The sequence below is a fragment of the Xyrauchen texanus genome, chromosome 38 (genome assembly GCF_025860055.1).
Source record: "Xyrauchen texanus isolate HMW12.3.18 chromosome 38, RBS_HiC_50CHRs, whole genome shotgun sequence".
In the NCBI taxonomy this organism is placed as follows: domain Eukaryota; kingdom Metazoa; phylum Chordata; class Actinopteri; order Cypriniformes; family Catostomidae; genus Xyrauchen; species Xyrauchen texanus.
In genome coordinates, this window is record NC_068313.1 from 28,933,847 (window position 1) to 28,959,859 (window position 26,013).

The following is a 26,013-nucleotide window of genomic DNA, read 5'->3' on the forward strand; positions in this document are numbered from 1 at the left end:
TCAATAAACTATACAAAACAAAATAACAAAGGAAAAAGACAATAGAAAAAACATGTACAAATTCTTTATGCAGCGGACACTTTGGCAACTTAAACTTATAACAAAGAAAAATAGCTTCAAACAGCAAAACAGCGTTTTTTTCATAATTAATCATGACACCACGTGACATTCTCGGAAGACATGCACTTCAAACTGTCAAGCGCTTCAGTCGCGATGGGAGAAAGGTGCCATCCATTGTTCCTGGCAGACTACGGAGGCTTTCAGTCAATGGCTAAACTTTCTAAATGTTCACGCAACACTCATTTATTACAAGAGAGTAGTCTCAATTCCCGCAAGTCAATCCAGGAATAAACAAATTACACAGTGGGATAAAAATACAAAGCAAAAAAGGAGATGTAAATGCAATAATAAACTAATGTAAAGTAGAAATGTGAAAAAGTGAAAATAAGCAGGTAATAATGATATTGTCAGGTAATAATGATGATACAGAAATAGATTGAAATTATTTTCTTATATATAGCAATAAAATACTGTAGCTATAAAATGGTACATTGTTAATGTGTGGGACATGTGCGAGGTGGATGGGGTAAGCTGTTGCGCACCGTCCCCACTATTCAAGCTTGGTCCGAGTTGGGGTGGCAAGTGGGTTGGCAAAGCTAATTTTAGGGTGGCAGCTGCAACCCTGTGCCACTCTTCTGGCCACACGCCTGTGATGGAGACATGGCAGACAAATGAGGACAATACTAACAGAAAACTGTCTTGATGAGGAATGTAAATAAATGTAAAATACTTTGAAGTGCATACAGATGGGGTAATGTCATTATTTCTTTGTAACGAATGGAAATGAGGGAGTGTATTGTGACATTCACGAAAATGGTTTATCTACTATTTATTTTTAATTTCTGAGTGAGTAGAACAAGATGCATGGATCATTTCAGTAGTTGAGGAGCATAGCTACAATAAACACAATGATGTAACAAAAATGATTTGTGTTTATCGATGAAATATTGCAGATCTGTTGTTTGGAATAGAAGTGCATCACAGCAACCATCAAAATACTAAAGATACACTAGTCATTGTAGTGTAATTTAATGCATTATTAGTGTTATAGCCTTTTGAAGTGTCTGTTTGTCATTGTTTGAGTATTCCTTCAGCTGTAAATGTACGCTGGGGCCCTCTGCCTGTGTTTAATGACATCTGGGTCTCAGCCTGAAAAACACAGTGGAAAGAGGAGAAATGATGGATGATGTCATGGTTACTTACAGCCTGTGAGATTTTGCAGCGAGCGGTTGAATTTTTACCACCTATCTCAGAGAGTTACGGAGTTCAAATGTAAGTACTGTACATGCGTGGGAGTTACCCTCATAAAACTGCTTAAACAGTGCATGAAATACTGTAAGGCGAGACTGTTTAAAGGTATGTTATTTCTGACATGACTACTGGGCTGTTTACTGGAATTCTGCCTTTCAAAATAGGTTTGAATAGATTCAGAGTGTGCACGTGTTAAGCTCTGGCGTGTTTTTAAAGTGGTAATTGTCTCTGACATGAGTGACGGTTACATGACATGTAATTATGCGCCAGTGAATGATGACTAGCTTTAGGAACAGTCTGGCATACAATAACAAATCTGGACTTAAAGGTACGCGGTTGAAATATCCACTCATCAGTCAATCAGTCTGACAGCTAAAAGAACACGAAAATGTAAGGCCAAGACCTTAACATCAATAACAGGAAAATAAACACAACAACAGTATTATCCTTAAAGCTTACTAGTATCTCTTTTTATGTTACCATAACTTGCTTTTTAGTTTTCTAGTAGGCATTCCAGTAGTGACTTGTATCTTTTTCAATTTGACAATTGCTTATTCTTTAGATACTACAACTTTTTCCTTTGCTAGACACTATTCCAGTCATGACAAGTAACTATTCCTTTGTTACTAGTAACAAATTAGAAACATTTGCCAATTAATTCTATTGGAATCTGTGGTTCAGTTATCAACTATTCACTTCTGACATGTACAGTATGTATTACAATAATGACTAGTACTATATCTATTGCACTTTTACCAGTGCTTATATATTAGATACAAGTGTCTATTTCAATTATCAGCAGCATTTTTAATTTTACTAGTAAGATTTTAAATTGAACCATACAGTACCCATTCTGAAAAGTCATTACATTAGACAAGTACAAAAAAGCAGTTTTAACTAGTGAGATAATACATTTTACTACTATTCTTTTGTTTTTTTTGTATGGTTTTGTAAGGCTAAAATAAAAAAAAAAAAACGGAATATCATTTGTGTAGAAAAAAGTTTTGAGTGTACTGATAGGAATGAAAATGACTACATTTAAATGCACCGCAGCACTATTTCAATGCATTTAGTGCCTCTTTAAACTGTATTTCAGGTGGTATGTGAATAAAAGTGAGACACACATATTTGTGTAGAAATGCTGCATGCAAAAATAGCACCACTGTGTATCAGAGAGTTTACTCCAGCAAATACAAAGAACAGATCAAAACCCAAATGTAAAAGATAATAAAGGAGGTGGAAGTTGTTTTGCCACATGTAGTCTTTATCCTAATTATTACCTTCCTGGGATATGTGCCATTTTCTGGGAACTGTTGAAATCCGAAGTGTGAATGATGAGTGCTGACAGAAATATAAGAAAGATCATTTCTGAGATAGATGGATGGATAGACAGATGAAAAATAATAATGCCTAAGGGGAAATTCAAGAAAACTTGAGCAAGCTATATGGCACTGGCTCAGAATTAGATAAGTTCATAACAGCAAAAGGAAAACAGATGGCGTAATTTCCAGGGGCAGTGGTATCGAAAGTTTCTGTCCTAACCAACTTTATTTGGTCTGGATCACACTGAATTACGAACTGTTGGAGGTATTGGATTGCGTTACATTGCACAGCCCCTAGAGTTCATGAAGTATTTTCTTATGTCTGGGATTCCCCTACAATTCACTTTTATCGGTTTTGCTTGTTAGACACTTGTTTGACTCTATGGTTAGGTTTGGACTAACTTTTATCAAAATATTTATTGCACTAGACATACACAAATACACGTCTGCTATTCCATACATGTTCCATATGGAACAGATGCAGACTTTTTTAAACTGTTGCAAAATGACATGTTAAGTCAACACGAAATGAATTTGAACACATTTTATGCTTGAAATATTATGTATTTTCATGCTAACCTTTCTCAATATCCCAGTTTGATATGCAGAGACGGCTATAAGTAAGCCATTTGTAGGTTGATTTTCCAGAAAAGAAAAGAAAAAGTGTAAACACTTGGACTCAAAATTTTGTTTGAGTATCTCAACCAGTCTGACATAGAAATGTCAACCAATGGCACGAGTTTGGAGTGGGACTATTCGACCAATAACAGATGGGGGGGTCAGAAATGACTAATTACTCTGAAAAGTCATTATTTCTGCAATTCCATTTGGTGACGCTGCAGCACATTTCAGCTTTACGAAAGCAAATAGGTTCAATTTCGATTTCATGTTGACTAAGATGTTTCTGAAATCCTTTTTTACAAAGTAAAGAGGGGAGACAGCAACTAAGGACAAGAGAACCAAGACAGATATAACAGTGAGTTATTTTAAGTGAGTAAAATAAAAGAATTTAGGAGTGTAAATTGATGGAGAAAATAATACAAAGACAAAGATAAAAAGAGAGAAAGTATGCATTGATACGCACAAAAAAATCCTCAAGGCATCCACTTCCAAGTGATCCCAGAGGGCTTCGGGAGGCCAGATGTGGTCCCGAGAGCAAAGCCTCATGCATCTTGCATTCCATGGAAATCCCCTTCATGAGGACAACTTTTCTATATTTAGCTCCCCCTTTCTCAGCCTTTCTAAACCCGCTGGAATATGTTCAATCTTGTTCCTGCATTATCCATCACATTTAAGCTTTTTTTGTGCTGGTCTGTTGTTCTTAGCAATTGTTGGTGTTCTGACGGAAGGTCTGTTTGGGCAATCAGGCCACGGACCATCTATCATGCAAGCAGAGGTGGGCGGCTTGTTGGTAGTATTGTTTTGAAGTTGATATTTAGAAGACGGCAAAGAAATGCAGTTAGCATGACATAGGGTTTATGCGTTATGACAAAAATGGCCTTGCTGAAACATGCCGTTACAGGGATAGTTCACTTAAAAATGACAATTGTGTCATTATTTACTCAACATCATGCTGGTTCAAACCTGTGTGACTGCCTTGTGGAACAAAAACCTAAGATATTTTCACACAGCTGTTGTCCCTACAACAGTTCATAGTAACTACGGCGTTTAAGCTCCAAAATGACAAAAAAGAAGAAGAAAAAATCCACCATTAAAAGTACCCCATACGACACACTAATCCAAGCCTTTTGAAGCTGAACAGTAGCTTTGTGTGATGAACAAACCATAATAAAAGTAATTATTCTCTCATAATATTCACTTTAAGTGACCTGTTAACTCAAGGACTGCTTCGACAGTAACATTGAGTCAATGAATAAACCTGAGAACCATATTAGTCCGATTCATGAAGACTTGGAATATGCCACACAAGTAGTATGGACTACTTTTATGGTGCTTTTCTGTTTGTTTGTTTGTTTGTTTTTTGTTTTTAGCAATATTTCTTCAAAATACGTAAAACAAAATTCTTCTATAGATCAAAGGAAACCATATGGATTTGAAAAAGCATGAGGGTGTTAATCCTGACATAACTGGACATTTTGAGTGAACAATCTTAAGTTCTGTGGTCTTAACAACCAAGTCCTTACGTTGTCAAATTGACCCACTGTTTTGTTCAAATTCAAAAGCTTGTAATAAAGGCTCTGTTTGCTCTATCTCTCTACATCTGGTCTTAAATCATTCATCTAGGTGCCAGCTAGCACTTGAAAGATATTGTTTTCCTCTATCACAGGGGTTCTCAATGGGGCATTCAAGGGAAGGCGGGCAAAGCACAACTGAATCTTGAGATTTGATTTTCAATCTCGTAATGTGATTCTCCATACAGTAAATCCGCTCCCATGTTTATTATGCCAGGGACATGCATTGCACGTAATGATTAAGTGTGCATTGCTCCACTCTATTAGTTTCTGTGCTAGGATGTGCAATCGAGTCCAGCGTGTCCCTCCTGAAAATTTATATATGCCAATTTTAGCCACAGAAAATGGTGAAAAACATTTGTGAAATTTGTGAGAAAATAAACAAATACTGCATTAATTGCTTAATAGCTTGAACATCCTGCTAGGTATGCAAAGAAAAGCCAAAAGAAACGAAAAGAGCAAAAGCTCACAGTGTTGACCTCTCAACCCAGCTGTATTTTGACACTTTGCAGGGGCGCTCCTCGCCCAATGTCCCAAACTAAGGCTTAACCTCTGCTAGAGCAGAACAAATCCTGGCCTCCTGAATTGGGCTTGGCCCAGTAATCTATCTTCATCCTACTGAGCCGCTTAGCTCCCCTCTCCTGCCTCAACTGTGGGTCCCGCGGGGAGCTGGAGGGACGGCATGGACCCTCCACACAGATGGATAGAGAAGACCCAGTTTACCACTGCTCACCACAAGCACACAACCTATGTGGGCCCATGCTTTGATTCCAAAATTGTTAATCAAATAAAAACAAGCCACCAACACTGAATTCATCAAATTAAAGGAATGCTGTGATCTACATAGGACTTGCTTTCTTCTATGGAATAAAATAAGACATGTTGAAGACTGTTACAGTGATAATACAGCAGTACAGTACAGTACAGTACAGACTGCGGAGCTCTTAAAATGACAAAAACCGACCTTGAAAGTAGTTCATACTACTTGTGTGATATATTTCAAAAGCTTTGATAGTTTTCTTTCTTACATGGAACACCAAAGGGCAAATTTTTTTAACAATGTTTAAGCTGTTCTTTTTCATAATACAATGACCATGGACTGTCATACTCCAAAACATTAACAAAAAGTAACAGAAAAGTAGTCCACATGACTCATGAACTATATAACAAGTCTTCTTAGGCCATACAATTCATTTCTGAGTGAAACAGACTGAAATGTAAGTCCTTATTCACTGATAATCTCCACCACAGCTCTCATATCTCATTTGCATTTGTGCATATTCAAACTCGCTGAAACATGACAGGTCACATGAACTCAACTCAAGAACCAATGGCATTTGGCATCAACCTGGCTTGTGTCTTCACACAGCATTTTTGAATATATAGTGGAGGGAATAATACATTTTCTTCTCTTCCGTCAGAAAAAAAACTTCTTTTTTTTGTGCTTTTATGGTACATTTTTGTCCTTTTTGGAGCTTGAAAGCCCCTGGTCACTGTATGCTTTCTTGTATGAAAACATTCTTCAAAATTCCTACTTTTGAGTTAGAAAGAAAGAAAGTTATATGGTTTTGAAATGACACAAGGGCGAGTAAATGATAAAAATGACCAAAACAAATGACAGAATTGACAATTTTTTTGGGCAAATTAGATATAATAAAGAAGCTGCAGTTAACCATATGTTTGCAACGTCTTAAAAAAAAAGCTTGTTCCCAGTTCAGCGAGAATTTTGTGCTTGCTTTTAATAGTATAGGCCTATTTTATTAAAATATTTTACAACTGAGTCACATGTACAGTGTGGTAAAGCAGTGATGTAACTGACTGAAAAAAAAACTCTTTCGCCTTCAGTGGTTGATGTTAAATCTGTATAACATTTTTGGCTGCATAGGCCCGTATCCTGAGTCATATTTTTGATATACAACTTCCCTGTGACATTGACTATGTCAACATAAACCGTTATGAACCATATGAACCGTTTCAAAGTAGCTGATGTGTTACACTGGTCCAGCTAGTTGTTCTATTTCCAATAACCACTATGACATATCAAAAGCAGAAGCCAACAAACAAAACTAGCCAGGAGCAATACAAGTCAATACAAGTGGTGCCAGAATGGGCTCAGGTTACAAGCAAATATTATTATTATTGTAATTTACATTTTGAGTAATGTTTTCTGTTTTACTCATATGCCATCCACATGTGAGCATAGCCAACCGGTAACACTTTACAATAAGGTGCCATTTGTTATCATTAGTTAACAACATAAGTTAACATGAGCTAACTCTGAATGTTAAGCATTATTAAGCATTTATTAATCTTAGTTAATGTTAATTTCAACATACTCATACATTTTTTAAATCAAAATTTGTATTTGTTAACATTGGTTGATGCAATATTAATTAACATGAACTAACAATAAGCAATTGTATTTGTATTAACAAACATTAACAAAGATTAATATTTTTTTTTTTATGAATTTAATGATTCAAACGAAAACTACACCACTGATGGTAGAAAGACCTATGGAGCTTTCAAATTTAGTATTTGTTATCTACAAGAGGGTGGCCTACATTCATTTGAGCGATCTGAAGGCCTCCACAAGCCTCTGGAGTTTTGACCTGCTAATCTTCTCCAAGAACCTCAAGACTTCATTTTGTCAGAGTGCACAAAGCCAAATCATTCTATTACCCCCTCCAATCCAATTACCCTCTTCAACTTACCCTCCTGCGCTCTCACACACACACATGCTCTAACACACACTAAAACATATACTCACACCGGTATTACCTCCCCGATCCCTGCCAGAGGCTTTTAGCGGGGTTCTCATGCATGGACCGCAAAACGTACCCGGCACCGCAGTGCGGCTTCAGCTATGTGGAGATTAAACAAACACATCTGGCCCAGTTCTCCAGCCGGACGGAAAAGGACAGAATTCCCACAGATATTGTGCTCATTTAAACCCACTGTTGCTCATCGGATATTGTTTTGGGAACAATGCAAGGGAGTATGTGCCTTTGAAATGAAAAACATTCAAATGAGGTAAAGGAAGAACTGGCAATTGCTTGTTTTCTCTGTTATTTCTTAAAGCCCTAACCCTTTACACTTTTTTATTGTCATTTACTCACCCTCATGTCATTTCAAACCCATATGACTTTATTTCTTCTATGAAACACAAGAGGCTATCAGTCCCGAACATTCTGCTTAATAAAGTCAGCAAAAAAAGAAATGTCCTCCCACTTTCTACTGCTTTTATTTTCAGCAAATTTAACATGTGTAAATATTTGTATGAACATAAAAAGATTCAGCAACTAAGACATAGACTGACTAACAGAAATGTAATAATGTGTCCATAAGCAAAGGGGGGTCAAAATCAAACATAACAGTCAGTATCTGATGTGGCCACCAGCTGCATTAAGTACTGCAGTGCATCTCCTCCTCATGGACTGCACCAGATTTGCCAGTTCTTGCTGTGAGATGTTACCCCATTCTTCCACTAAGGCACTTGCAAGTTCCCGGACATTTCTGGGGGGAATGGCCCTTGCCCTCACCCTCCAATACAACAGTTCCCAGACATGCTCGGGGGGGTGGCAGTGGTGGCTCAGCGGTTAAGGCTCTGGGTTACTGAACAGAAGGTCGGGGGTTCAAGCACAGCCAAGATGCCACTGTTGGGCCCTTGAGCAAGGCTGACCCCAGCTTAACTGGGATATGTGAAAAAAAGAATTTCACTGTATATTTGCAAAAACAAATATGTATGTATAATATGTGACCATAATAATAAAGGCTTCAATGGGATTGAGATCCGGTCTCTTCATTGGCCATGGCAGAACACTGACATTCCTGCCTTGCAGGAAATCATGAACAGAACGAGCAGAATGGCTGGTGGCATTGTCATGTGGGAGGGTCATGTCAGGATGAGCCTGCAGGAAGGGTACCACATGAGGGAGGAGGATGTCTTCCCTGTAATACACAGCGTTGAGATTGCAATGACAACGAGCTCAGTCTGATGATGCTGTAACTCACCGCCCCAGACCATGACGGACTTTCCACCTCCAAATTGATCCCGCTCCAGAGTACAGTCCTTGGTGTAACACTCATTCACATCACCCTGGTGAGACAAAACCATGACTCGTCAGTGAAGAGCACTTTTTGCCAGTCCTGTCTGGTCCAGCGAAGGTGGGTTTGTGCCCATAGGCGACATTGTTGCTGGTGATGTCTGGTCATTACCTGCAGGCCTACAAGCCCTCAGTCCAGCCTCTCTCAGCCTTTTGTGGACAGTCTGAGCACTGATGGAGGGATTGTGCATTCCTGGTGTAACTCGGGCAGTTGTTGTTGCCATCCTGTACCTGTCCCATAGGTGTGATATTCGGATGTACCGATCCTGTACAGGTGTTGTTACACTTGGTCTGCCACTGCGAGGATGATCAGCTGTCTTTCCTGTCCCCCTGTAGTACTGTCTTAGGCGTCTCACAGTACGGACATTGCAATTTATTGCCCTGGCCACATCTGCTGTCCTAATGCCTCCATGCAGCATGCCTAAGGAATGTTCACGCAGATGAGCAGGGACCCTGGGCATCTTTCTTTTGGTGCAGTAGAAAGGTCTCTTTAGTGTCCTAAATTTGTATAACTGTGACCTTAGTTGCCTACCATCTGTAAGCTGTTAGTGTCTTAACGACCATTACACTGGTGCATGTTCATTAATTGTTTATGGTTCATTGAACAAGCATGGAAAACATTGTTTAAACACTTTACAAGATCTGTAAAGTTATTTGGATTTTTACAAAATTCTTTTTAACTTTTCTTTTTTGCTGTTTATGTACTTTTGTGTTTCATGGAAGACAGAATATTGAGTGAGTAAAATGAAAACATAAGGGTGAGTAAACGAAGACAGAATATGAATTATTGGGTGAACTATATAATAGAAATTTCCAAAATAACCGCTTATCTTCAATCCAAACTGTTTTAAAAAGGGGTGACTTGAGACACAAGTCCATAAGTGCTCCATAAATTGTGGTTGTTATCAAACTTGGACTAAGATGTTTTGACAATCCGTGAAGACTCTTATTTTCCATTCTTTGCATGTCAGATTCATTTCAGAATGATAGAAGAGTGGAACATTCCTTTCAATATCTTTCACACGAGCCCCAAACTTGTAAATCGGTCAGTTGTCAGTTCTACTTCCTCTAAACAGCAGGACACAGTCCTCCGAAATCTCTGTTTGAGGCACATACAACTTACATCCCTTACAACAGACTAACTACATTCTTGCAATACCCTTAATGTAGCAAATGTAAGGTGTTAACCACTAAAAACAACAGATGAGGAACTGTGTGCTTAGTTCTAAAATTGATTGAATTTACCGGCTGAATGAACAGCTTAAAAGGATAGTTTTATTTACCCACTTTCATGTTGTTCCACTCCCGTATTTCTTTCGTCCATGGAAAAGAAAAGATGTTGCAGAATGGCAGCCTCAGTCACCATTCCCTTTCATTGTATGGGAAATAAAAAGATGAAGAAATGAAAATGAATGTTGACTGAGGCTATTCTGCCTAAAATCTCCTTTTGTGTTCCATGGAAGAAATCCATACTGGTTTTGAAAAACATGAGGGTGAGTGAATAATAACAGAATTTTTATTTTGTATTAACTATTGCTTTAAACTAGCCTGAGTCTGTGGTCTAAACAGAAGATTTACATTTGAGTACCGAGAATCTTGGCGGATTTCTGTGATGCTCCACCCCTTCAAGTCTGTGTCACAATTCAAACAACACCAGTTAAACTGAGCTACACTAGTTTGAAATCTAAACAAGAGCAATGGCCTTACATTTTTTTTTAAAAAGACTTAATTTGGTGTCACTCTGAATTCATTAATTCAATTTCCCATATAAGGGGGAATCCTGTTTGGATTAGTGAGGGAAAACGTTTAATTCAGTCCCTCTTATGCAGAAAACCCATTAGAAATGCAGTCCCAGGCCATCAACCTCATCTTAAACCAGCAACGTCTTGAAATGAATGTGTGCCCTGGTCACAGACACACAGTGCATTCATTTGGAAACACCTCACAGAGCAAAGATTAGCAAGTTATCACATGGCCTACATACATGTCTTACTAAATTCTTCTTCTTTGTGTAAACTAATCCAAGCCCAAAAAAAATGGCAAAAACAAAAGAATCCTGTTGTTGTGTTGTGTTTTTGTCTGTTCTGTTTTGTTTTGTTTTGGTCTGGTCTGGTCTGTTTTGGTCTGTTCTGTTCTGTTTTGTTTTGGTCTGGTCTGTTTTGGTCTGGTCTGGTCTGGTCTGTTCTGTTCTGTTCTGTTCTGTTTTGTTTTGTTTTGTTTTGGTCTGTTCTGTTCTGTTCTGTTTAGTTTTGGTCTGGTCTGGTCTGTTTTGGTCTGTTCTGTTCTGTTTTGTTTTGGTCTGGTCTGTTTTGGTCTGGTCTGGTCTGGTCTGTTCTGTTCTGTTCTGTTTTGTTTTGTTTTGTTTTGTTTTGGTCTGTTCTGTTCTGTTCTGTTTAGTTTTGGTCTGGTCTGGTCTGTTTTGGTCTGTTCTGTTCTGTTTTGTTTTGGTCTGGTCTGTTTTGGTCTGTTCTGTTTTGTTTTGGTCTGTTCAGTTCTGTTCGGTTCTGTTCTGTTCTGTTCTGTTTTGGTCTGGTCTGGTCTGTTTTGGTCTGTTCTGTTCTGTTTTGTTTTGGTCTGGTCTGTTTTGGTCTGTTCTGTTTTGTTTTGATCTGGTCTGGTCTGGTTTTTTTTGGTCTGTTCTGTTCTGTTTTGTTTTGTTTTGTTTTGTTTTGTTTTGTTTTGGTCTGTTCTGTTCTGTTCTGTTTTGTTTTGGTCTGTTCTGTTTTGTTTTGGTCTGTTCTGTTCTGTTCTGTTCTGTTTTGTTTTGGTCTGTTCTGTTTTGTTTTGGTTTGGTCTGGTCTGGTCTGGTCTGTTTTGATTTGGTCTGATCTGTTCTGTTTTGATTTGGTCTGTTCTGTTTTGTTTTGTCTGGTCTGGTCTGTTCTGTTCTGTTTTGATTTGGTCTGTTCTGTTTTGTTTTGGTCTGGTCTGTTTTGGTCTGTTCTGTTCTGTTTTGTTTTGGTCTGGTCTGTTTTGGTCTGTTCTGCTCTGTTTTGTTTTGGTCTGGTCTGTTTTGGTCTGTTCTGTTCTGTTTTGTTTTGGTCTGGTCTGTTTTGGTCTGTTCTGTTCTGTTTTGTTTTGGTCTGGTCTGTTTTGGTCTGTTCTGTTCTGTTTTGTTTTGTTTTGGTCTGGTCTGGTCTGGTCTGTTTTGGTCTGATCTGTTCTGTTTTGTTTTGGTCTGTTCTGTTCTGTTCTGTTTTGTTTTGTTTTGTTTTGGTCTGTTCTGTTTTGTTTTGGTCTGGTCTGGTCTGTTTTGGTCTGTTCTGTTTTGTTTTGGTCTGGTCTGGTCTGTTTTGGTCTGATCTGTTCTGTTCTGTTTTGATTTGGTCTGTTCTATTCTGTTTTGTTTTGGTCTGGTCTGGTCTGTTTTGGTCTGTTCTGTTTTGTTTTGGTCTGGTCTGTTTTGGTCTGTTCTGTTCTGTTTTGTTTTGTTTTGGTCTGGTCTGGTCTGGTCTGTTTTGGTCTGATCTGTTCTGTTTTGATTTGGTCTGTTCTGTTTTGTTTTGTTTTGTTTTGTTTTGGTCTGGTCTGTTTTGTTTTGGTCTAGTCTGTTTTGGTTTGTTCTGTTCTGTTTTGTTTTGGTCTGGTCTGGTCTGTTTTGATTTGGTCTGTTCTGTTTTGTTTTGGTCTGGTCTGTTTTGGTCTGTTCTGTTCTGTTTTGTTTTGGTCTGGTCTGTTTTGGTCTGTTCTGTTCTGTTTTGTTTTGGTCTGGTCTGTTTTGGTCTGTTCTGTTCTGTTTTGTTTTGGTCTGGTCTGTTTTGGTCTGTTCTGTTCTGTTTTGTTTTGGTCTGGTCTGGTCTGTATTGGTCTGATCTGTTCTGTTTTGTTTTGGTCTGTTCTGTTCTGTTTTGTTTTGTTTTGTTTTGTTTTGGTCTGTTCTGTTTTGTTTTGGTCTGGTCTGTTTTGGTCTGTTCTGTTTTGTTTTGGTCTGGTCTGGTCTGTTTTGGTCTGATCTGTTCTGTTCTGTTTTGATTTGGTCTGTTCTGTTCTGTTTTGTTTTGGTCTGGTCTGGTCTGTTTTGGTCTGTTCTGTTTTGTTTTGGTCTGGTCTGGTCTGTTTTGGTCTGTTCTGTTCTGTTTTGTTTTGGTCTGGTCTGGTCTGTTTTGGTCTGATCTGTTCTGTTTTGTTTTGGTCTGGTCTGGTCTGTTTTGATCTGATCTGTTCTGTTTTGATTTGGTCTGTTCTGTTCTGTTCTGATTTGTTTTGGTCTGGTCTGGTCTGTTTTGGTCTGTTCTGTTTTGTTTTGGTCTGGTCTGGTCTGTTTTGGTCTGTTCTGTTTTGTTTTGTTTTGGTCTGTTCTGTTCTGTTCTGTTCTGTTTTGATTTGTTTTGGTCTGTTCTGTTCTGTTCTGTTTTGATTTGATTTGATTTGATTTGATTTGTTTTGTTTTGGTCTGTTCTGTTTTGATTTGTTTTGTTTTGGTCTGTTCTGTTCTGTTTTGTTTTGGTCTGTTCTGGTCTGGTCTGGTCTGTTTTGTTTTGTTTTGATTTGCTTTGTTTTGTAACTCGCAGTAATTTTAAGGCCATTTCCACACACATACTTTTGAAATTTGCTTCAGTACTAAATATCAGTACTCTCTGCACAACATTCAGCAGTAAGTTTAACAACACACAGCGGCACGTGCAACAGCATCAGTGGAGCACGCGTGTTTAAGATTGTCTGGGCTTAGTTCCGTTACACTGCTCTTTAAAACATGAAACAGCAACTTTTAGGTGAACACATGTTATCACATCTTATTCAATCAAAATGTATTCAAGCTAATTATTTTGCAGGTCCGCACAAAACTACAGACTTAAAAATACTTCACAGCTGTTACAGAAGTGATGTCAGCTCATACTGTATGCACAACCTTTTTCAACAAAAAATTAAATCGATGATGAAAACCAAACCTTTAAAAGTAAATACACATAAACGTTTCCTTTTGTTCTCCATTCTTCATGGTCAGTCGTGCTCATTAAAAGTGATGCTGTACCATGAAACGTCATTAAACTTGCATACATGTATATATCCTGATTGTGTTTGTTTCTATCATTAGACTTCTGTCAGAGTTCTCAATCCCGAAAATCATCAAATTGTTCTTCATTTACCAATGATTATCTGCACAAATATGTATCCTGCACAAATTCACCATGTAATGGCCAGACCTTAAAAAACATTAATTAAATACCCCTGATTATTTTAATGTAAACAAACATATTATTAACAGTGTTTTGTTTTTAATACCGTGTTAGTTACAATGAATGTATTAGGTAAGAACAATATGGAAAAATGTTTGTCCCCCATTGAGTTTTCATCTGGAAAATCTAGCCACGAAGAAAGTAGTTGAAGAGCCCTGCCATATAGTAACCCCCAAATGTATTTATTTATTTTTAAATAAACATATGTTTTGAACAAAAGTGGTCTCCTAGTATCATTTGCCAAAAAAATAAAATTATTATAATTTAATACTAACATGGACAGTACCTGCACTTTTTTTCTTCCACTTCAAGCACAGCTCAAACTCATATGTCTTTCTTTCTTCCACGGAACACAAAGGAAGATATTTTAATGGATATATTCTGTTTTTGTCCATACAATGCAAATGAATGGTGACCAAATATGCTACCTTCAAAAATAAAGGTAGCATAAAGGGAACCCATAAACCTCTATTGGTTTAATCCATGTTTGTTTTAAAGTAATCCAATTGGTTTTGGGTGAGAACCAACCAAAATATAACTGTACATCTTACCATTGCAGTTTCTAGGCACAATTGTGATTTTAAGCTCGATTACACTTTCTAGCACTTGAGAAAGTCATACGGGTTTGAGACGACATAAGGATGAGTAAATGATGAAAGAATTGTCACTTTTAGGTGAACTTTTCCTTTAAAGAAAGACAAGCACAATTTTCAAGCAAAACTTTCCCAAATTTCCAACTTTTGTCCAATGTTAGCGTCCGTAGTTAATTACACATGTGTAAACTGGAGAGGAACTGACTTTATACATCCAGTAAAAATTCCCTTGTGATAATTAGGTTAAAAGTAATTGCAAATAAAAGACTCAGAAAAGTGAAGTTAGTTGTAAGAAAAGCTTTAGCATCATTAGTTTGCAGATGACACTGGCTTTGATATTTTGCAATGCAATGCAATGACATTCAGACATTTTTAAGAGTGACGAAATACATTTTTGGGGACCACAGTAGTTTAATTTTGATGATAGACAAATGAAAATAATTTTGGGTAAGTCTAAACGCTTACCTCTGTCTTTTTACCAAGTGATTTCCCCAGAGAGAAGGCGGCTCCCACTTTTGTGAGTCTCTCTTGGCCGTGGCGTTCCCTCGTGTCTGTTCTTCTGGCCATGTTGCTGTATTTGAGGGTCTGGCTTAACCCTGCAGCTCCGCTCTGCAACGTCAGAACAATTACTTTTAGTATGAGACAAGAAGACATCTAGAGATGACAAGAGAGGCAAGAGAAGAGGTCAATGGCTGGAGACATAGAGGCAAAAACAAACTAGTGATCCAATTAAAAATCTAGACAGTACATTTGGAAGACCGCGAAGACGATAGAACTCTAGATGTTGGAACAGCATCTAAATAAAAGATGACCTGGACCAAAGCAAGAGATCTTGTTTCTCGTGTCGTTCTCCTAACCATCCCAAATAGACACAGTGATCAAAACAAAGCAACAGACTCCAAGCACAAGACATCGTTGTCTTGAGGAACCAAAAGAACTTTTGTTTCTGGCTGTGAACACTTGCTATAGGGTGGTTCTGTTGTGAGCATTCATGATGTTTTGTGAAAGTTTCCCATGGCAATGTCCCAACACAATGGACTTCTGTGTTTGTGTCACTAGTCTTTGCCAAATTACAGCACATTCTATATCACATGTCATAAGCAGACGCCATGCCATTGTACATCCAGAGACATTCTGATATATATATCCAGTGGACGGTCTCTCGCGTTAAGCGTTCAGTACATCATACAGTTCTGATTGTATGCTTATTAGATATTTATACATATTATATGACAAAAACAGTCAAATCTATACATAAAAAGACACCTAAAAAGTGGTGATGGACTTGTAAAAAGTTACCAATCAGTTTTGATGAGACCAATTTTGATTAGAAATCTGTTCATTTGAATAAAAATCAACCCCTGGGACATTAAATTGCCATAGAACACCCACATTGTGGGCACTATAGAGCAGCGCTATAACATAAGTCATAAGCGCAAAGTCAGTGGGCATGGCCATGAAGTTTAGTTATTTTTCATGCAAGCATGCACTAAGTCTAGGCTTGTATGAATTTAGCGAAATTTTGCGCACAACGTGCTGATGGGCTGGATCATGTGCAATTTAATTTCAAGGTTCTTCTCTGGTTATTGCAGCGTCTATTATATAGTACATTCCCTCAAGCACCAGCAATATAAACAAAGACAGCACATTTATAGGAAGTTGGTAGTGTTATTGGACTATATGCAATGAATTTGAATAATAGAAATATAATAGAAATAATAGGACATGCTCATTTTATATGTTTAGAAAATGTTTTGATGTACACTCTGTTAAATTATAGGGAAAGAAAGTATTATTAATACATTTCATCTACTGATATACAAATCATGTCTAGTGTTAAAAGTGATTGAATCACTTCACTTCTACTGGTCGATTTTGATTTTGAATAATTAAATGTATTTATTGAAACATGAAAATATTTTACCAAAAATATTTCTAAATTTAAATTACACTTTAAACTAGATGAAAATATAATCAAAATAATGAAATGGTCAAATAAATAAAACAAAATCCAAACATATATAGCCTACTCTTCAATTTCTTCGACCGACACCTTTTGTAGTGAATAAAAAAAATCACTCAATGACAACAATTTTTTGGTGGAAAATTACCAAAATAAATTTGATCATAAATACAAAATGTAAAAATATAAACATGACCTATAGAGAGTTTAACAGAAATCTTGCTGTTAATATGGCTACAACTCTGATCATCAGAGAAATAATTTGATTTTCCAATATATGAAAATTTTTACCACCTGCTAGTGGAATCTCCAAACTGCAAATACAGGAAGACTTTACGCTGAAAACAGACCTGATATTGAAACGTCTTAGAGCAATGACCTATTTCTCAGGAAAATAGCAAATTGCGCTTTGTGCCACTCCACCCACAGTTTGCATGCATAGACCCACAGATAGTGAAAACACTCGCACCCACAGCGACTTCCTCTTAGCACTTTCACGATAATTGGATAAGACGTAATACACAGTTTTTGTGCATACCGCTGTGCTTTGCGCACTGACAAAAGTAGAGCCCAGAGAGTTAAAAATGAAGACAAAAGGGATTTGGGCCCCTTCTGGTGGTCGAAATTTGTGGAACAATTTTATTGTTACTGATAAACTATACCTGTGGTTACTCTTGAGGGGAACTGACTTCATATTTCCTTTTGAAATCACCTTGACACAAGTTGCTTAGCACTCATGGCATAATTGACTTCGAAAAATAAATGTGGTTCTGAGAAAAGATCTAGTGTTGCGTGCCGAGAGAGTTGTGCTTTGTTTTGTTACTCTCTCTCTCTCTCTCTCTCTCTCTCTCTCTCACGGTCACTTTCCAGGAGGACGTCATTGGATGACTATCCTGTATGTCATCATTATGGTGATGACTCGTGCCCAATGAGAACGGATGTCTCGATTATATGTGTGCCTAAGTTGACAGGTTGAAGCTCCTTTTGAACTTCTGTGATTTATTATTTTCACCAGACTGGGGAGAAGCGGTGAGGGAAGTATGTCACGTGACTTCAATTGACCATCACATAGGAATTCACGCTGTTACACTTGGTAATGAGCGGGTGCCAACCAGTGTAAGTTTTGTTGTATAAATAGGGTAGGGTAGTTAAAGTGTATCAGACACTGAAGACTATTTTTGTTTATTTTCTTTATTAGGCAGTTCACTGGGAAGTGGGGATTAGTTAGCGTGTGTTTTGTTTTGTTTAGTTTTTTGATTTAGCACCGTTCGTGTTCCTTCTCCCGGTGATCTGTTTTAATAGGTTGACTCTGACTGACTGATTTACTGATTGTAAATAGTTTTCTTCACTTCACATTGTTCCTTCACTGTAAATAAATCCATTACATAATTTTCTACTTACCGCTGTCTCCCTTGTCATTTGCTCCAGCACATTGATAACTCCTACCAGGGTAAAGAACTTCCCTCAAATCCCTAGACAAAGGGGTTAACATCTAGCATAATTTGTTTGCATATATTTGATTTTACACTTTGTTTTCTAATTCAATGATATTCAGACATTTGAAAGTATGACTTCAAATGCAACCAAAAAATGAATTTTTCTCAAAAAATTCTCTATTTTTTTTACTCACACTCATGATATCCTAAGTGTGTATGACTTTCTTTCTTCCCCAGAACATATTTGAAGAAAAATAAAATATGTCTTGGTGAAACGCTGCACAAAAGCTTGGTTGGTTTTGGTTTAGATATGTATTTATCTGTTTTTTTGTTTTTTACTCACAATGGTGCATTTGTGTGCTTATCCTGGAAAATGTGAGATTATGTCAGTAAAATGGCAAAGCGATATTGAACTCAAACCTACTTATGAAGCGTACCCGGAGCAATAGATTACAGTGATTATAGTGACGTATTCGTGTTGCCAAGATACAGATGTAATCTCACATTGTTCTCTCGGTTGAGACATCCAGGATAAGCACACATCCGCACTATTGTGAGTAAAGAAACCAAAACCAACCAAGCTACTGACAGACGTTCCTCCTTCTCACTTGTAAACAGCACTGCTCTTCCGGCTGTGCCGCACGTGCATCATTTCTCATGTGTTTCAAGTGCAAATTGGATTACGTCACACCCGCTTACCTCTGCAGAATGAAAGCGATGTGATTTTTGGAGCCTCAAAAGAGCAATCATCATCTACTTGCATTTTAAGGACCTACAGAGCTAAGATATTTTTCTATTTTTCTTCAAATGTGTTCTGGTGAAGATAGAAAGTCAAACAAACCTGTGATATCATGAGGGTGAGTAAATAATGAGAGAATTTAAATTTTTGGAAGAACTATCCCTTTAAAGTGTCTAAAAGTGTACAAATACTTTTTGGGTCCTGTGATAAAACTTTTCCAACCTCAAGTCAAAAATAAAACAGTGGGATCCATTTCTGAATGGCAATGTCTGCGATTTTTATGAAAACAAAATTATAGTTATTGGCTTTAACCAGAACTAAAATGGTAATAATATTGTACTGAACAAATCCTGGATGTCTAATGGCAGTTTAAGAATGAACTCTTTCCCATAATTATTTCAACAAACAATGTACATTACTGTATATTTAAGGGGAAAGAAAACAAGCTAGCAAAAGAAAATGACCTGCAGGAATTCTCTGTCACTGGCTGTGTGTTTGCGGGCGGTGCTGGGTGTGTCAGAGGGGGAGGAGCCAGCACTGAGAGCTTCCTCTATGTCCAAGTTCAGCTGATCTAATCTTCGCATCAGCTGAGTCATTGATTCAGACCATGGAGACAGGACCTGCGGAGACTCCTGTGTGAAGAGAGAGGAGACATAGGACATCTCAGACAAACATGCTTTGAACATCAAATTGATTAGACATAGTCATTACATTAGACTTGCTTATTCGGTCAAGGGTCTGTGTTTTCCCTTGATGCACAGAGCCAAAAATAACCATCTGTCCTCTTGATGGGCCAGCACTGATTTCACACTCTGATATTCTTGTTATTCTAAGCTTTCAAAGTCAGACTGAACTTTACTCAACATGAAAGAATCCACTAGGCTACTTTTATTGCTACTTATATTTTTGCTCAAAGGTTACTCTTTTCACCAGCTAGACCAGCACCAAACCAGCATATACCAGAAGACTCTTTTCCTCTTTTGTTTGTCAGAATGTGTTGTGTGTCTGACAATAGCCTACTCTTAGCAGTAAATATGTAGCACTGAGGGCAAATGTGCAAGCGCCACATATGATTCTGAGCAATACTAGCAAACAACTCAGCTGCCATTGTGGGCCAAACATAGTCTTGTGGTATTCCACTCCTTTCTACTCTGAGCTACTTTCACTACTCCCCCGACACCGCTGTCAAGGAGTATAAATAGACTGCTCTGTCCAGCATAGACACATTCCTGGGTTATAAATTATCGTCATCTACCACACTCACCAGGCTGTAAATCAACAGGGTTGCCCCTTTACCAACAGGAAATGGAGGGGCCAGAGAAGGAGTAAGAGGGCAAGGATGAACCATGAGGAAGATTTAAAAGTAACATACTGGTGCGGATGACAGAAATGCTTGAATCTTTGCAGTGATTTGTCTTTAGGGAATAGTTCACCCAAAAATGAACTCACCCTCATTTTGCTCCAACCCTGTCTGATTTTTTTTCAAAGAGACAATTCAAAGAATTAAACTAGTCACTCTTTTCCATGCAATTACAGTTGAATGGGGACACAAAAGTACCATATATGTGGTCATACGCAAAAGTCCAAGTCTTCTAAAGCCATACGATAGCTTTGTGTTAAGACAGGCTTTTTTTCTGGCATTTTAGAATAACCAGCTTAGGCCTGGCTCCAGCTCTAAGATGTAAGGTGATCCATAGGACCCTCTGGGTGGGCAGAACATTTGTAGGGGTGGGTGTGGTTGTCAAGGCGGGCCAAGCTCATAAATGGGTGGGCTGGGCCTGAACCAGAGAAACATTTCAGATATTGATGATATTCTTAAAGCAAATTGTATTCACATGGCTTGTAGAGGCACATGACTTTTTTCTATAGTCTATATATCTATATAATCTATACAATTGTTTCCTTTGTAGTGTATGTTCATGTCTTTTAAATAAAACAAAATAAACAAAGATTTGATCTTGGAGATTTATTTTGCATCTTGGCATTTCAACCCATACTTTTTTTCTGCAATGTCCAAATATTATCATTAAAATATGTGGAATTAAAACCAGCAATTGAGTTGAACATATAGAAAATAAGTAGTTATAGCAAAGGGTACATTTGTTAAGTTTGATTGAAATAACTTATTTGTTAGGATGTAGTCAAATTATAAATGTTACATTATATTGCGTTCTTGCTCTTTTATTTTCATGTTCTTTCATGGACTGTTAATGTAAATATTTAAAGAGAGAATAGACATTTAGAGAGGTGAGAATGGTATGCATAATAATAAGCTTTGGCTTCAGCCAATTCCTTTTCTGACATTTTTTAAAGATTTTGCTGGATAGATGAACTGTCATTATAAATTGTATAAATGCCTAAATAAATATATTAACAAAATGAAAAATAAAATAAACTTGAGAACCAAAAGAGTCATATCAGACTCAAAAGAACATGAATCAAACATCACTTCCTCTCTCATGAATGCATCAATATTTGCATCGACTAAGTCAATATTTTAGTGAATTATAAATATAATTTTTGCATGTTAGTCATACAAAACAATCAAACAACTTCCAAAGACATGAAACAGAGCACACAAGACATACGGACAATGTTTATGATACTTTTAAGGTGCTTTTGCCTCCTTTTACAAGCTTGAAGCCTTAGTTTGCATCCATTGCAAATGTATTGAATAGAGCAACCAATACAATTCTTAAACATTTCTACTTGGTTCCATCAAAGAAAGCAAGTCATTCAAGGCTTGAAACAACAAGAATGTGAACAAATAATGAAAGATTTCTAATTTGGGGGTTAACTATCCCTTAAAAAGCAAGTTTGAAGTTGGAAGATTAGAGAATTTCTTTGCATGAGCCCAGAGGCATAGAGCTTCTGCCCATTACAGCTCTCTCTCATCCATACACAATGATGCTATTGATGGCTGTCATGCCAGAATGCAACACATTTGTCTGAAGCAGCATAGATACATGGTTTTGCTGAAGAGGGGGGCTACATTCAAAGCATATACAGTCTTATGGAATGTGGACATGGCAAGACCTTAACCAATTAGATTCATGATGCTGACATTCCTTTGGAGAGCGAACAATGAGGTGCAACCTTCAGGCTCTTTGCCAAGCACAGTTTCAAATAATACTGTATATCATAAAGTTTATACATCAAAAGCCATTGTTAAGGGTATGAATGCTGATTGTTATCAAGTCTGGGATAACTGTTCAAAAAAATGGATGACAACAGTATAGACCAAAGTCAGAGCAGATGCCATAATTCATTTGGCATGAATGAAAATGAAACTCACAATGAGCTCTCTCCTATCCTGTTTTCAGTATGCCACTGAACCTTTCAAGAGACTTGCTGTGAAGTATTTAAATCAATCTGGATTGACTGCTGGGAGATTTTTGAGGCATTCGCTATTAAAACACTACAGCTTTGTCAGGCGGCTATCTTTGTGAGCTGTTTAAGAGTTTTAATATGCTGCCTAAACTTTAAGGGAGTAAGTGGATCTCTAGGCTTGAAACTGGGTGGCATGACCTTAAGCTGTCCAGACAGGTCTCTAGTTGGTCTGGAGTCAAAGTAAGTCACGTTTTCTTGTTGTCCCTTTAGCGCCGCTCTGTCTTGCCCTTCTGCGATGGATCATTAAGCCTCTTGACTTTGACAAAAGAGGATATATTTGTTTATAATGATCAAATCTTCCAGCCTCCCATGCAGAGTCTTGAGTGGAAAAACAATTAGTGTCTTTCCCAGAGATAAAGGAGTTAGTGTTGCGTTGCTCACAGGGGTGGATTTTGTGATTTGAGGCAAAGTACAGGAATGGGGCCCTCTTCAATGACACATTTACATTGAGTTTCCCTTAAAGGTGTTGCCTGCTTTATTATTATTATTATTATTATTACTTATTATTATTTTATGGAATGGAGAAAATATTAGTATGTCCTGAAAGATATCACTGAAATACAATAAGTGTCCTGAGAAATCTCACTGGTCTATGTGACAGCACTAGACTGTTCAAACAGCAAACAAAAATGTGTCCGTGGTTGTGTCTTTCTACCTGGTTGTGCCAAATTTCTAAAAACGAGTGAATAATAATGTCAGACAACAAAAAACACAATCTGGCTACTATGAACTAGAATACATACCACTACAATACCTTTTTTGCTTTCTCACTCTCACTCTATCTTAATGCACTTTTCGTCCATCAACTTAACCTTGAATTAACTATATCCAAATGAATGCACAAAAAGATGACTTTGCATGTTTCCAGACGGCTTTGATCAACTTTTAAATTAGATTTATGTTATTAAATAAGGCGAAAACGAGTCTTAAGTCTGAGAAAAATTTTTTTTTATTTACGAGTGTTAATGCCCAAATCATAATCATCATCATCATCAACACTGTGTATTGTTGACTATAGAGAGTGCTGGGCTCGTGAAAGCAGCAGAGGGTGGCGTTGCAGGCTGTGCAGCAATCTGATCCGTTTGGAAAGACAGTGTTACCTTAAGAAGTCTCGATTCCATAAAATGTATTTCTCTCCATAAATTCAAATTTATCTATTTATCTATTAAAGCAATGATCTATTTTAGCTTGTAACTAGCAACAGAGTATATGCTGAAATCACACAAAACTGTTTGAGCGGTTTGGATCACTTTCACCTGTTTATGAACTTGTGTAGACTCATAAAACCTTGGAATATTCTATTACAGCCTGATCTGAGGGGGGGGGGTGCTTGCATTGATGGTGCTGGATATAACGGTGATATCAAGCATATCGTTGTAACAGTGATATTAAATATTTCAGCACACTTTATTTAGCATTAATGATAATGCAAAAGCATAAAGACTCTTGGCTTTTGGGGGCCATTGGTGATTGCCTATCTTTGCCTAGTCCGCCCTTGGTTGCTCATCCTTGTCACTGGAGAAACTCTTTATGTTAGACTATGACCTCACTAACCTGCACATGTGCAATAACTAAAGACTGATCAAAAGCTAAAAGCAGTCAAAGTTGCATTGCCTCAACATAATTAAAATGATAACCTTTGACACATTTTTAATTAGTGGACATAAAACATTAAATGTATACAACAGGACTAGATCACATTTTTGGTTGAAATAATGTAATTTAATTGAGTGGAATATTTGTCCTCAATTTGTCAAGTTGTCATTTTTTTGAGTGTAACTTTACAAAGTTTTCTTAAAGTCAACATGAAATTAAAATGGACCCTATTCACTATTTAAATGTGTGTTTCTGGTCTTACTGTAAAAGATTCATCAGTGCACATTATATACTGTATACATTATGTACAGTATAGGGCAGACCAAGGCTTGTCACACTCTTCACTCCAGTGAATATTTCTCAGGGAAGGTTTATTTTTGAAAGTCAATTTCTTCATAGACACATACTATAAAACAAGGGTCAGCAACCTATGGCATGCGTGCCAGCATTGGCATGTGGAGGGGTAATCACTGGCACGCCACCAACGGCGAGAAAGAAGTAGACTATTTTATTTATATGAAATTCCGCACCTGCATTCCAATCTACATCTTGATGTAATCCTTCCTCATGATCACGCATTGTGTTTTCATGGGCTGAATGGGAGGCTAAACAAAAAGTTTAAACATGACGAGACTACAGTACACCCAACAGAATCATGTAGCGTGTGCAAGCCATTCACGTATCATGAGCCGGCAGCGCTTCACTTTCGGTTAATCATGCGAGTCAACGAGCCCGCTTTGCTTCGGTCAGGCTGCGCAGATGACAGCCTACATTACGTGTTTCATTTGTTCCTATTTGCTTTCAGAATATCATGTGATGTAATAAGGAAAACACCACTATTCATCCTTGAGATTTCCAACCCAGCATACAGGTATACCCAGGGCCATAGCAACGAATTCTAGGCCCCCTCACTGTATATTGGTAGAGGCCCCTTTCATATGAAATAATACAGTTAAAAATTTGATGTGGGACTCCCTGGACCTTTGGGCTCCTAGAATCATTGCCACCTTTCACCCCATTAGCTACCCAACTGGGTACACCCTGCTTATACCATGGTCACATTAAAAATTACATTAAACAATTAAAAGAGAAAACATAAACCCACATCGTGGGCTCTATTTTAAAATATAAATTAAACAATGAAATAAAAGTTTTAGGATTTTGCAGGTGCAAAATAAATAAAATAGCCTGCTCCTCTCTCAATGCTGCTTGCATGCTAGTAATTACCCCTTTGCATGATTTTGAAAAATGTATGACATTATGTAAAAATATTGAAGATTCCACATAATTTCATGATCAGTAATCAAATAAGCAAATATGACATTAACTGTGTTAACTCATTTTGTACAGAACAGGTTTTCTTTAATTAAAGAACTTTCAAAAGATGCGCTATGAATATTCATATGCAGGATCATGGTTATATCATAATTATTGGATTTTGCACAGATTCTTCACTCAAACTGTTATGCTGTTGATATTATTTGTAATGAAAAAATACACTCACCTAAAGGATTATTAGGAACACCTGTTCAATTTCTCATTAATGCAATTATCTAATCAACCAATCACATGGCAGTTGCTTCAATGCATTTAGGGGTGTGGTCCTGGTCAAGACAATCTCCTGAACTCCAAACTGAATGTCAGAATGGGAAAGAAAGGTGATTTAAGCAATTTTGAGCGTGGCATGGTTGTTGGTGCCAGACAGGCCGGTCTGAGTATTTCACAATCTGCTCAGTTACTGGGATTTTCACGCACAACCATTTCTAGGGTTTACAAAGAATGGTGTGAAAAGGGAAAAACATCCAGTATGCGGCAGTCCTGTGGGCGAAAATGCCTTGTTGATGCTAGAGGTCAGAGGAGAATGGGCCGACTGATTCAAGCTGATAGAAGAGCAACTTTGCCTGAAATAACCACTCGTTACAACCGAGGTATGCAGCAAAGCATTTGTGAAGCCACAGCACGCACAACCTTGAGGCGGATGGGCTACAACAGCAGAAGACCCCACCGGGTACCACTCATCTCCACTACAAATAGGAAAAAGAGGCTACAATTTGCAAGAGCTCACCAAAATTGGACAGTTGAAGACTGGAAAAATGTTGCCTGGTCTGATGAGTCTCGATTTCTGTTGAGACATTCAGATGGTAGAGTCAGAATTTGGCGTAAACAGAATGAGAACATGGATCCATCA

General features: G+C 37.6%; 1 protein-coding gene across 1 annotated transcript in view; it reads right to left on the minus strand.

Moving 5' to 3' along the window:
• LOC127631926 (stAR-related lipid transfer protein 13-like) overlaps positions 1–26,013 on the minus strand; it is a 126,505-nt gene that overhangs the window by 87,565 nt on the left and 12,927 nt on the right. Inside the window, exons 3-4 of the mRNA XM_052110334.1 lie at positions 19,304–19,471; positions 15,167–15,310 (exon numbers count right to left, since the gene is read on the minus strand). Coding sequence (XP_051966294.1) covers positions 15,167–15,310; positions 19,304–19,471 — 312 coding nt within the window. The remainder of the gene's footprint in view (positions 1–15,166; positions 15,311–19,303; positions 19,472–26,013) is intronic.